The sequence below is a fragment of the Drosophila hydei genome, unplaced genomic scaffold (genome assembly GCF_003285905.1).
Source record: "Drosophila hydei strain 15085-1641.00,03,60 unplaced genomic scaffold, DhydRS2 tig00008119-arrow-pilon, whole genome shotgun sequence".
Lineage (NCBI taxonomy): Eukaryota > Metazoa > Arthropoda > Insecta > Diptera > Drosophilidae > Drosophila > Drosophila hydei.
The window spans coordinates 16,916-31,205 of NW_022045830.1; the positions used below are offsets into that span (position 1 = coordinate 16,916).

The following is a 14,290-nucleotide window of genomic DNA, read 5'->3' on the forward strand; positions in this document are numbered from 1 at the left end:
TTACTTGAGCACTTGCAATTTTTGTCGAATCTTTTCGCTTTTGTTTTATTTCTTATTTTTGATATTTTGACTCTTTGTGGTCACAATTTACACACACTCACACACACTCGCACACAAACATATGCACTGATTTCACTGTAACGCGCGCTGGTTGCTCGCGTCGACTTTCGCTCGGCGTTTGGCTATATGTGGGAAAGAGGGGCGCGTGAGGCGGTCTTTGTTTTGTTGCGATATTGGCTTATTGGAGGTGGCTCCTCGGCGACGACTGCGTTCGAACTGTAGTCCAAAATCTGGCTGTGCGGCTCTTTTAAAGAAAATTCACTGAGAGCGCCTCGCAGTTGCTGTTGTTTTTGTTGCTCTTAGCAGCCGGGCGAAGAGTTGTCGTCGTCATTATTGTCGCTCTGTTGAAAAATTACGAGGCATTACTTTAACTCAGTTTTTTTTTTGGCAGCTCTTTGGTTGCGCCTCAGTTTTGGCCTCAGTTGAGGGGCAGCTGTTGGGTTCAATGCGTTTTGTAGTTGTTGTTGCTTGCATCAGAAATGTGCAGCCGGCTGCTTAAATTGGCGGCCTGAACGTGTTTAATTGCAATCTTTTGGCCATTTGATTTGTTGTGGCTCCGTTTTTTTTTCTTTTCGTTGCATGACCAAAACAAATGACTTAGGCAACGAACTTGAAGCGGTTTGCACAATTCGTTTAGCCGCAAGAACTGCACAGCATGCGAATCATACTCATTAAAGAATTCGGCTGAGTTGACTACTTTATTTTAATTGATATTTATATTTGATTTTATATGAAGTAAATGTTTTTGAAATTTTTATATTTTATAGTTTTATACAAACAAGAACTTTATTTAGATGTTCACTGCAAATAGTTTGGCCCTGTAAAGCAGATATATTCTTGGGCCACGACAAGAAGCTAAGTGAAACTTGTCGTGCGCAGTTTTCGTCCATTTGTCATGTTAACCAGAAGGACAGAGAGATATACAGACAGAAAGATATATAGGCAGACTAACTATATATCTTTCTGTCTGTATATCTCTCTGGCCTTCTGTCCATCCACATGAATGAATAGTTATCTGCCTGCTGACTTTCCATCCGTGTCCAGCTTGTTTTCAGTTTGCAGATGTCAGTATCTAGCTGTATATCTTTTTGTCCTTCTGTCAGTCCACATGAATGCAGAGATATCGTGAGCTACAGACCAGAAATTTTAAATATATATATTTCAGTATCTCGTTCGCATTACAAGTTAATAATTTAGTCTTTAATTAATTCCATTTTCATTCATTAATAAAATTCAATATATTCAATTATATTTTTAATTTATTGCTTGAAGACCATCAAGGCTATCAAAACCAAATTTGAAAAACAAATTCTCGTAAAAATAAGTTTTTTAAATTATTTAAGATTTTTAATATATATTTTCATTCTTGCCCAAACTTTAAGTATTAGAAAGAGCTTTGCTACACACACTCAATTTATTGTCATATTCAATTTCACTAACAACTTATAAATAAAGCTGAAGCTATTATGTGGTCAAATTAATTGATTTAATTATTTTAAAATATTATTATTTCTTTTTCGATATATTTTTATTTTAATTTTTGAAAGAGTCTTTTTTTTTTAAATTAAATGTTATAACATTAAATTTAAATGTTTTACTGTGATTTGGATTATTTAATGCTTTTTGTCTTGAAACAAAGCCCATCATTTATAATGTGAAAAAAATATTTTTTAAAATCTATTTTATTTTGGTTAGATCATTATACATTTAAAGAATTATTTGGTTTGGTACGCATTTGGATGCAGTTGGCTTATATGTTTCCATTGAGGCAATCCCTGAACTAAATTTTATATATTTAGAAATGAATGAAGCAAGCAATTGTGGCAACAGCCTTGAACCGCGTCAAATATTTTAAAACTAGCCTCCATAGGTTAGCGGGCGAGACTCAGCGCGTAGTTCAGGGCAAATTATCTAATAGCTCAGCTAATTATTTTACTTTACGCACAGTTCACTGCCAGTGAGCCAAAAGGCGATGTCAAAGGTCGCCAACAGCAAAGGGGGCTGAAGACGCAGCAACAAACTCGTCTAAAGGCATGAAAACCTCGACGAGTGGCCAAAAACTTGGTAAGATGTGCACCCGCGACCCGCAGTGCAAGTGACATGAACTGCTCTCATTTTCGGGCTGCCCGGCAGTCAGCTTATGCGGCTGTCAGTTGCAAAAGTTATGCTGGCAACGAGGGCAAACGTTGGCAATGACTGGCCCAAAAGCTGGCACAATGGCTGCGGCTACTGTCATTGTCCTACGCAGTGGACTGTTGGCTGCACAATTAACAAACTGCAGTTAAGTTGCTGCTGCTGCTGGTGCTTCGACTGCACCACCACCCCCTACCCTGCCCAGCTGCGAATGGCTGTTATCTAACCAAAAGTGAAATGGGCGCCGACAACTGCGAAATGAAAAAACATGGAAAAACATAGCCGAAAAACACAATATGTATGTACTCGCAGTTAACAAACTGTAAATTTGCTGAAAATGCAGAGGAAAACGAAGCCAACACAAATAAAAATCAAAACAAAATAATGAGAAGTGCTTATAAAGAGAGCATCTAGGCTTGCCTGATACCCTGTAGGTAGTAAAAATCTTTAAGTTTATTTTGGGAATATCTAAAAGCATCCAAGAGAAATGCACTTGAAGGGTTTGAAGTAGTTTCAGAAGTAAATGTATTCAAAATGTATCTAAAAGGATAATAAAATAATAAGGGCTAAGAACGCTGCGAGTCGAGAGAAGCAACAAGAGAGGCGAAAAAGAAATTAGGGGAGCGAAGAAAATCGGAACAAGATACAAGTGAGAAAGCAGTATACAAATAAAAAGAATCTGAAAGAAAGAGAGAAGATAGTTAAAAGACGGTAGAAGGAGAAGTAAGAAATGGAAAGAGAGAAGAGAGAAAAGTTGGAGAAGTGAAGGACAGGAAGAGCAGGTTGAAATTAGAAGACAGAAGACGAAAAAGGTAAGTCAAAGAGAGCAGCTAGAAAAAAAAGAGAAAATATTGAAGAGGAAAGAAAGAAGCTAGAAATGATAAGATGAAAGAAGTAAGCTATGAAGAGAGAAGGTGAGATATCAAAGAAAATGAGAGAGAAGAAGAGACAATTGTCTAAAGTAAACAATCCAGTATGGGCTGCAGTGTCTTGACTTACTGAGTATCTTTATGTCTGTATCCATATTGGCTGTATTACTATTATATTTATACTACTACTACATACACATAGAGAGGAGTGATGTGCTCTCATTCAACTATTTGTGCAGGGTATTAAAAAGGTCTCTCATGCATTAAACATTGCATTTGGCACATAAATTCATAGTAATTGTGAGCGCACTCAAGTCGAGAAGCTGCAACTGGCTTTTTAGATAAGCCATTTGCCAAAGATCCCAAAACGGTTTAATTTGAAATATACAAAAACTTTTTCATTGCATATATATTTGCATATACACGTATATATATATCCAAATTTTATGCTTCCCCTCGCACACATTCAACATCAACAATTTGTCAGTTGAATTGTTTTATTTCGTGCTGCTTATCGAGTTGTCAACGGTTCATGCAACATGTGCAGAGTTTCCGAGAGTCGTGTCCAGTCGAGACGTTGGTTCCCACTAATTTGTTTTGACTACAAAGTTGTGTGCCAACCAGGTCGATGGTCGCTAAACGAACGACTGCGTCCAAAACAGGCCATCAGTTTCGACTGATTGCACATCAGCTTATGATAAAAAAAACCAAACCAAACAAAAACAAAAAACATAATAATAATAATGAAATTATCGCTTCAACTGTTCAACAAATGGCAAACGCAAGAATGGCATAAAAAGTTAAATAAAACAAAATTACGTATACGACACCGTGAGACCGGTTGACTGCAGCAACAGGAAGGAAGTATTCAAATTTAGTTTAAGCGGCGAGAAAAGTTTAATAAATAATATAAAAAAAAAAATATATATATATAGATTTATATATATATATATATAATGTACAGTTTCTTTATTAATTTAAAGTAAAAGAAAAGAAAGAAAAATTAATTTCAGTTCAAAGACGACAGCGAAAGCAGAGGAAAATAAATATTATTAAAATTACATATGCAATTTTCAAATTAAAAAAAATACTTTTAATAATAATTTCAGATATAAGAAAAATTGGATTAAGAAAAAAATTATTTAATTTAAAAAAATTCAATGCAAATTACAAAATCTCATTCATTCAGCTTACACTGTTACAAAAACAAGAGCATAAAATATTATTTTATTGCTTTTTGCTACTATTAACCAAAGACCATTTATCATATGCCATATTGCTCTCATTCGTTTTTTTCTGCAGTTTGTTAATTGATGTGGAGCAATTGAATAGCCAAATAAAAATTCGTATGGAAAAAAATGAAGTGAAAAATTTTCAGAGTGTAACGAGAAATGCGATAACAGGCTGGGCGCTCGCCTTGACAGCACTTGCAACATGTTGCATGAGCAAGAAAAACGAAAACGAAATGATAATATAACGAAATGGTAACGGCATCCTGCACGACTTCCTGCACTTCCTGTTCAATGGCGCTGTTATCGCTACGTTGCGCAATGAACTTCAACTTCAACTTCAACTTTAAATTGGACTTCAAAGTCGCGCGACAAAAATCGAAAAAGACAAAAATAAATAGCAAAATTTGCAATTCGGAAATGAACTCGTTTTTCGTTTGGTTTTTGGCATTTAGCGGAAGCTGCGACCGCCATCGCATAATCAAATTTTCACACAGCGCTTTAACTGTGTCTGTAGGCTCGTGCAGCTGGCCAAGGAGTCGTCGAATTAGCGCCCAATACAAAAAAGTGAAAGTCGCCAGCTCCAGCTACAGTTCCAGATAGCTGCGATGCTCCATACTCAACTTTGGTGGCATTCCGCGAATGCTACGACTATCGACTATTGACTCCCATTGTGCACCCAAATGTGGCAGCTATTCCCGTCGATGATATAATCGCCCCATTGCCAGCTGACAAATTAAGTAACTGCAGCATCCTGCCAACTGTTGCCTGCTGGTCCGTATACTTTTAGCTGAGAGTATTACTATTTGGTCATTAATTATGTGACTTTAGAGGAAAAGTCAAAGGAAGGAAAATGAAATGAAAATTAATGTAAAACTAGTGATACAAATTTTGCTTATCCTTTTGATAAGCTTAGTTAAGCAGAAGCTAAGATAAATCAATAAATATTTAAAAAAATATTAAATATCTTAAAAACTTGGCTGGATGCGGATAGATGGCAGCGCATCCAAATCTAATCGTAGTTCAACTAAGAACACACATCTGCAGACGAACACTGAGGAGTCTAGACCCTCTGGACCGTAATCCGAAATAGATGACGCATATACTGACTCACAGGCTCAATAATTAGTTAGATTTTAAAAGATTCTTTAAACAAAATTTCATAGTCAAAATTGTTTTTGAATACATGCTTTGACAATTTTTTTAATCAGATATAATTCGAAACGACTTTTGCTGCTGGAAGTTATTGTGAACAATTAGGCTGGCATATATTTTTACAAAGACGTAATGCGATTATTTTAAATAACTATATTAAACTTTGGATCCACAAACTTATTATTTTATATTATATCATATAAACAAATATAGTAAGGGTATTTTCTTTCAATTGATTTTCTTGTTTCATTTTCATTTTCATTTCAATTGAATTTATAGCAGAGCTAGCACCTGGACAGCGTCAGCGTTGCGTGTCTTCGTCTCTTCGGCTGCTGCTGTCACGGCTGGATTTGAGCTGCATTTTGTTGCCACACGAGCAGCTGGCGGCTTAATTGTAGCTGGTTTCATGTATATTACGAGTAGTTGGCGAATTTTTCGTTTTATTTCTATTATATGTGTTTTTTTTTCTCTTCTCTGATTTGCATTGAATGCGCAACACTATTTCATTGGATATCATTTTATTGACTTGCATATTAAATGGAAAATTTCATCATTTTCTTGCTGAAAATATTTGTGGATTTGCTCTCGCAGCTCTATCTGTCTGACTAATTAATGGGGCTCGCATTGAGTCATTTCCTAGCTAATTTATAACTATTAGCGAAATTATGTGCTTTAGGCCAAACACTTAACAGCTCAGCGAAATGGCTGAAATCAGTTTAGGGCGTTTTTTTTTTGTGCTATTATTTTGTGGGTCTATTAGCTTAATGGGGTCTAATGTTGCCATGGTTAACATAAATGGAAGCTCAGAAAGGTCAAACGTTTTTTTGCCAACTAGATAATTAGACTAAGTTTTAATTCCAAATTTAAAGACACCCAAAACTATGCAAATCTAAATTTTAAATTCCTAAAAGTATGCTCACATAAGTTTTTAATATTCTAATATTTATATATTTATATAAAATACAAATTCACTTTTATTTATTTATTTTACATTAAAATTTTTACCATTTATATATATACTTTTTTAATATATATTCTTATGTATTTTATTTAATTTTTTAATTGGACTGAATTTCAATTTAATTTTAAATACAATTTAAATTTATATTGTTTATAGACATTTTGCTTACTTTATTATTTTGAAAAACATTAGCTGGTAAAATGTTGTTTAGATAAATGAAACAAATTTTATCTGATAAATTTAAATTAATAAATAATATAATTAATAAATAAAATAACAAATAATAATAATATCATAATTATTCCAAGTTGTTAAATTTATAGTTTAGTACAAAATATATATTTTCACTATTATTCTCAGTATTTCGGTTAAAACGAATTGAAATGAATTTGTGAAATACTTGGAAAGCACGCGAGTTGCCTTATTATTCATTCAGCAAGAACTCTCGTTGGGAGACCACGTAATCAGTAAGTTGAGATTTCTTATGACTAAACGATTTATTTTTGTACATAAATAAATATATATGTTAACAGAATATACATACGTGTATGCCTACTTCTTTGTATGCGCTACGTCATTACACCCTTTATTTTACCATAACGACTTTTATTGCACAAAAGTCTTGCGGCTTGCCAATGAATGTGGAGATTCCCATTGAATCATGATCTTTCCCAATGCATCGAGAATTCGCCAAGTAGCTGAGCAGCGATATATAGGCGCGTGCTTGAAGTGCGCTTAAATTTACATACACATTCATATATTCATATATGTATGTATGTATGTGTGCTTATTGAGTGAATCAGCTTGCTTAAACTATTCTGTAAGCTTTCGAGCTGAAAAGCTGCACTTTTCCTTTCAGCTGTTAAACAGCTGTTAACTGTGATTACGCATGTTAAAGTGTTTCGGCTGCTTCTGTTTACATGATAGCGTCACACTGTTAGCAGAAAGCAAAGACACAAAAAACAGCTGTAGTTCGCTGCCGGCCGATCTTGCTCTCCGCTCTGCGCGCTCTTACTCTTCCGCTCTCACACTCCCTCTCTCTCGCGCTAGTGCTAAGCTTTGTTTAAAGCTTGTGCATTGTCTAGACTTTCAACTTGCCGTTCAGTTGGTTTCTTGTCGCGCGCGACGATAAGCGTGAGTGCTGGCCAGTAAGTTAGTCTCCCACACGAATTACACAAGAATATTTCCCCTTTGGGAAAATACATGAACCAGACCGTGCGCGCACAGCAGAGTAGAGCAGAGCAGACGTAGCGTCGGTTTAAAAGCGCTTGCATCGCAACAACAGGGCTTCATTTTAGGCAAGGTCAAGCACGGCGCAACAACATATCGAATGAAAGAAGAAAAATAAATATATATATGTATATAAAATCAGTAGCATCAGCAAGTGATAAAGTGAAAAACACAGCGACTAGCTCAAGTGTGTTTGCGAGCTGTTGGCCACTGTGCAAAGGAAGCAAACAAAGCGGAATAAACGACACAGCGCAAAGAGGCGGCTGACAACAACTAAAACAAGCAACAGCAGCTTTGACACCAACTACAATAATAAAAAGAAGAAGCAAAGAAAAAAAAACAGCCAAAACAAAAACAACAACAGCAGGCAAATAAAACCCGGCAATAATTTTTAGTCGTGCCAGTTTGTTTATTAAATATACTACGTAAAGCGCATAAGGAAAAGAAATCAGTAACGTGTCGACTCTCAGTTACCCTGTAAAAAGTTTACATTTATTGTGTATATATAACAAATTATAAAAATATTACTACAAAACTACTGATAAACTAAAAAAATTTACAAATTTTAAACAAAACAACTATAAAAAAAATGCCGCCAATGTGGTGGAAAATGATCAAAATTATGTTGCTGCTCTTCGCGCTCTTCGCTACGGTAAGTTTTTATTTCTAATATAGAAATTTTCATAATTATTATGATTTTGCTAAATTTTAAATAAAAAAAAAAACATTTTGGGAATTGGCTAACATTTATAATATATTAAAATCATTGCATTTGTATTTGCACTAGCATTTAGCGTATATAACAATCAATCAATCACTGCATTACAATCTACAGGGTATTCAAGTCAAATTAAACAACTCTCTAAATACCTCTAAACGCCTGTTTAATATGCACGTTGCTATAATATTTTCCATATCCGACAGACAGCACACGATTCATATAGTTTATTGATTTATGCAGCAAATCATGTTCCAACTGGAAACCTAAGTTTATTAAAGTCGAGTCTGGGAACTGTTCTCGAGTCTACGTAGTATATCAGTTCGCGCTTCGAGCCAAAGGGCTGTTAATTAAGCATCTATAGATCATACACTGTGTCTGGAAGGAAGTTAAAACAACACCAATCAGATAAAAAACTAATTGCTGACATTTCTCAGCACAATATAAAATGAAAAATCTAAGCAGAGACAAAAGCATTCATTTGTGGCTTATCTTGAGCCGAGGCTAAAGGGGAGTGGGTCTGATTTCTAACAATCCGAATCCCAACTCAAATTGTATAATAATCAAAAATGTTGTGTACGTGATCTGTGTCTCTCGAAAACATATGTTTTTCAATAGTGTTAGTAATTCTTTTCAGATTATTATTATTTTTTCTCTCTATTTGACATAAGCAAAGCAGCTGAAATATAATTATTAATTTAGAAACGTTCAAGAATTGAAGTAGACGCAACGAATATGGAATACGCTTGCTGAAAGAGGCAAACAGAATTAAAAAATTGAACATGAAATTTAAAATATTAATTTAACTTTAAATAAATATTGAACTTATTTGTTGAAAAATATTAAGAGGCATGCGAGGGTTGCCTTGAGTAGCTATTAAAGTCCTTGAGTAGCTCGCTTTGCAGGTACCAAAACTGTTTTGACAACTGGTTTAGCGAATGCAGATGTTCACTGACTTTTAAGCAGAATATTTTGAATAACAATTGCGAACTTGTAAATATTGTTTTACTGTTTTTTCCTTAATGCTCACAATCGAATAATGTATGCCCTAGAAGCATAGAAAAATTTGATAGCTTTTGTCGAATGCTTTTTGTCTAAAAAGATTTCTCAAATTTTATATAAATATCATATTAAATTATATAAAAAATATATTAAATTGTGTAACAAAATTATAATACCTTTTATAGGGTATACGAAATTGAGAAACTTTTTTATTGCACTTTGTGATGTAAATAGTGTTTCATTCGACTATTTTAGATTGTGGACTTATAGCATCAAAACTATAAACTTGTGCTAATGGATTGATATGAGATGCGCATCACTTTGTAGAATGAGGTGTGACCTAGCTCAATAATCGACTTTGGCTTCAAGGCCTCTAATTTTCTTCTTAATATACAATATTTTATATTTCTTAGCAAATAAGTTGCTTATATAATATAGACGTTACATGCTTCTTCACAAAATTTCAATGCCTCATGGCCAGAGTATTTTTCCAAGTTATTTATAAAAATTTCTATTCAGCTAGAGATCAACCCAGACAGCTGTACAGCTGTTGCAGATTTCTCTATCAAACTGAAATACTCTTTGCTAATTATAAAACTAAGTGGTTTAAAAGGGATTATATAATTATAGATCAAACAATTACATATAACAGTAACTGAGCCCAGTCTAGCATAGCCTTACACAAAATTCAAATAACTTATGTATAGGGTATATATGTGAGTGCTGTATATAGATATGCCAGAGAGGTGTCTATGCATATAAATATGAAAATTTGGTTAAGTAGTGCTGCCCCCCGGCTCTCTTTTATTTACTCGTATACCCTGTACTTGATATGTATATATATAGTATCATATATATCATAAGCTATGTTCACTCTGGCACATTCACACCCATACACACATACACACACACGCTGATTACACAAGCGCGGCTCGGCGGCTGGCAGCTGTTGTTGTTGCTGTAATTGGCAAACGAAATAATGTTTTGGGAAACGATTAGCAGCTCGTTGCGACAATCATCGCTATTTAATACCCTATCCTGTGCGCGTGCGCATTCTCTATCCTCTCTATCCTCTGGGCTTTGTCGATCTCAAAACGCAAAAAAAAAAAAACAAAATGTTCCACATGTATCTTTCAGATAGTTTGTATCAATAGCGAAATGTCGAAGCGACGCAGCGAGGCAGCTGCAGCAGTAGCTGTAGAAACGAACAGCAGCCAGACGGATACGACGTCCTTTCTCTCCCATCAACTAGTGAACGTGGCCTTCAAGGAGCAGCAGGAGGAGCCGCAGCAGCCGCAGCGGGACATCAAAGAGGTGGAGGTGTGCCAAGTTGTGCTTAGTCCAGTTAATGAATGTTAAATGCTCGATTAATAATTATGTTGAATGTTCTTTTCTGTTCTCTTCATTGTTCTTTGGGCTTTTCTTGCTTTTGTTGATAAATTGAAAAATTTATGCGTTTCCCAACTTTTTCGTTTCGACACTTTCGCTGCAGCTGCCCGCCGAGGATATTGACGAGCGCGTTCGTTCCATATTCAAAGTGCACGATGGCCATGGTGTGATGCTTTTCAATGTAAGTCAGAGGATGCACCATGACAGCCAATGCTCTAATATAGTCCTCAATCATCCACATCAATACATTCATCAATCCATCCACTAACAACCCACTCTGTGTTTGTGTGTGCTTCGTTTGTGATTTGGCTTTAAAGATAGTAAAGAGAGAAAAACTAATGCAAAATTTACACACACAGACGACGGCCATGAATGATGATGCATCTCTCATGCCCATATCCACAGTGCTTGGCCAACAGCCAGCAGCCGACCAGTTTACCACCACCAACATAACTCACACCCAAACTTCAATGCAAATTCAAACTCAAACTCAAAGTGAAACTCAGTCTCAGTCGGCGTCTCAGGCCAAGCCCAAGCACTATCATCAATATCAAAGCTTGAATCATCAGCAACAGTCCTTCAAAGTGCAGCGCTCACCGGATGGCAAGCTGAATCTCGTCTTTAATGAACCGATCGTCTCTTTACAGACCACCATACAGCAGCCAACGCAGCAGCAGCAGCCATTGACGCCGCCGCAGCAGCAACCACAGCAGCCACGTCGTCCCATCTCGGATGGTAAGTTGACTAAGTGAAATGCCTGCATATTGCAGTCAGCTGTAGGCGACTGTTAAATGCACTGTTCACAACTGTAAGATAAAGGGCCTGGGTGGTTGTCAAACTTCAAAGCCAAAACAATTGCTTAGATAATGTTCGAATCTGAAGAGCTCAATTTTAATTAATATGACCTCTTCGGCTTCTAAATTGTGTAAATTGTAAATAAAAAAAGAGCTGCTGTATTTAAATATTTATAGCTTCAATTTCGTTGAAGATCAATCCAACTCGCTTAAACTCTATATACAAAATTTGAAGACTTTTACCTGAGCAAAAATTTTTAAATGATCAAAGTCTTCTAATGGATCAACGATTTCTAAAAGTTTAAGTAGACAAGTTGATCCTTTCTCTTTTAGCGTGGTCTTTTAAAAAGGCAAATATATTCTTATACTGGAAAACTGGTGATCAACTGATGTCCCTCTAAAACCAAGCTAGTCCAGCTCTAAATCGTACAATCAGTATATCAATCAATCAATATCTCATGAGTGGCCGTTTACTACTTCAATTACATAACCAATATACCCCTCTAAGCAGCCTGTGAACAGTGTATTAATGTACGTTTTAATTATCCACCCTTATGTATAGCTACAACAAACAGAAAAAAACATTTCTCTAATACAATAATACAATTAACAAATACTAAATCGATATCATGCTGACACAACACGTTCAACTCCCTTGGCGCTTGCCTAACATCCAGTTATCGTGTTTCCCGACTCAATAGATAAATATCGACCCACCCGGCCGACGCCTATCGATACGGGCGATCTGTGCGTGGATGGCTTCAATCAGAGTCGCTCCTTCTGCACCAAGGTCAACAACTATCCGGATCTATCCGGCCTGAAGGGCATTCTATCGCGTCGCTTCGCCAACTTCTTCAGCGACGAGCCGCAGCCCACGGACTTTGGTCTGCGCATGAACGATGATGAGATGTATCTGTGCAACAGTCACGTGAGGTACTTGTACCCTAAGCTGGGCCAGAGGCTGGATCTGTCATGGCAGTATATAGTCAATACGGACGAGTTCAAGCAGGGCATACTTATCGAGGAGTGCGAGTAAGTAGCACGGACAATTTACTGCAGAACATATCTCTAACTCCCTTTCAACTTGCAGTCACGAGGGCGAGAGCTGTCAGTTCTTGGATAGTTTTCCCAACAACTATGTGCCCGTGTGCAAGCAGCACTATGTGATACGGCACTTGGCCACGATTAACAATGCCAGCAGCGGGCAGCCTGAGGTGGCCAACGAGCCCTTCAAGATACCCTCCTGCTGCAAGTGTGTGATCAAGAGCAAATACTCCGTGGAGAGCAAGCCCTAAACAAGACTAAGCCAACGCAAAGAGCCGGATACTACGTACGACAAACTAACGAAAGCGAAACGAAAACAAACCAATGCCAATTTCTGCACATGTGATTTTGATGTAAGCAATATAATTGTTTCATAACACACCAAATTTATTAAATTTATTAGCGATACAGGTCCATTTATTTGAGAAGTTTCCTAAGCGTCCATCCCATCGCATAGAATCCTAGCAGCTTAATGGCCATGCGTTTACCCTCTACATTTTTCAGCTGCTTGAATCGTCCATTCAGATTTCCCAACATACCATCCATTATATAAAATAAGACTTTATTCTTCCAAGTATATATATAAGCATATATACGGAGTATATACAGTTAACAGAGGCAAACAAATATAAAAAAACCAGACCAAATTGATCGGAAACTGACAATAGAAGTTGTTTATTGTTTTCGATAATTTTAACTGACTTTTTCCGAAAATTCTTTTTGTTTGCTTTTATTCATCACAAATATTTACGCTGACTGCTACTACGTTTTAATTTTATAAGCACTGTGGGTACTGCCAATACAAAGCCAACTAGATCGAGCAATTTCTAATTTTTCTTCATTATTTATAATTCTGCAACTACTTGACTAAATTCTTGTCTTAAATAGAGGCGTAACAAGTCTATAAAAGCTGAGCTGGGATCATCAAATATTGCTGTTGGATCATTGATCTATATAATTAAATATTATATATTCGTAACTATTGATATGAAAAGTTTTAAAGTTAAGATCATTATGTTTTGTAGTTGGATCATTGTTGAGCTGCTCTTTAGTTAGATCTGTATTAAGTCTACCCCAATCTTTGATCCCGAAAATGTTTATGCATGCTTATATTTAGCTGTTTTTCATTAATATTCATATATATTATAAGACTCAGCTTGTTTTGCTTAGTAAACTAGTATAAGTCGATGAAAAAGCTTTCTTTAGCATTTATTGAAGCTCAATTTGTTGTTTATAAAACTTGTATACAACAACAATATATATATATATAAATATATAAATATATAAATATATAAATAAATAAATATATATTTAAATATTTTTATAGATTTAAATTTCAAAAATTTAATTAAATTCATTAGTTTTTTGTTTTACTTCGCAGCGACACGTTTCACCCACCACAGAATGGCAGGCCAAACTGTCTAGGGTTTTAATTGTTTATTTTTATTTTATTTCCTTTGTACACTTTGTAGACTAGCTGTTTTATATGCACATAAAACACATTTTAATGTTTAAGTACTAATAATCAATATATATTTTATGTAACTATTGCTAAAGTTATTTGCAAACACTCATCGAATAGCCATAAATGTAAGTCAATTGTTTAGCATTTACAACAAATAATATTTACTGACGCTGCGTTTATGCTCACAAAAACAAAAAAAAATTAAAAAAGAAAAGTAAAGATAAAAATATAAATCATTTGT

General features: G+C 35.5%; 2 protein-coding genes across 9 annotated transcripts; one reads left to right on the forward strand and one right to left on the reverse strand.

Moving 5' to 3' along the window:
* Positions 1-7,517: 7,517 nt before the first annotated feature.
* LOC111603287 (protein spaetzle) lies at positions 7,518-14,188 on the forward strand. Of its 8 annotated transcripts, none has more exons than XM_023320800.2 (7): positions 7,518-8,289; positions 10,495-10,677; positions 10,850-10,927; positions 11,106-11,481; positions 12,218-12,572; positions 12,631-12,937; positions 13,966-14,188. In XM_023320800.2, the coding sequence occupies exons 1-6, from the start codon at positions 8,227-8,229 to the stop codon at positions 12,833-12,835; spliced, it is 1,260 nt and encodes a 419-aa protein (XP_023176568.2). In that variant the 5' UTR covers positions 7,518-8,226; the 3' UTR covers positions 12,836-12,937; positions 13,966-14,188. The 8 variants fall into 8 exon arrangements, with proteins under 8 accessions (XP_023176568.2, XP_023176570.2, XP_023176575.1 ...); XM_023320802.2 differs by having other exon boundaries at positions 12,242-12,572; XM_023320807.2 differs by having other exon boundaries at positions 11,394-11,481.
* On the reverse strand, positions 12,951-13,310 carry LOC111603288. The gene has a single exon (XM_023320809.2). It carries the CDS (start codon positions 13,128-13,130, stop codon positions 13,002-13,004), a length of 129 nt encoding a protein of 42 aa, XP_023176577.1. The 5' UTR covers positions 13,131-13,310; the 3' UTR covers positions 12,951-13,001.
* Positions 14,189-14,290: the final 102 nt, after the last annotated feature.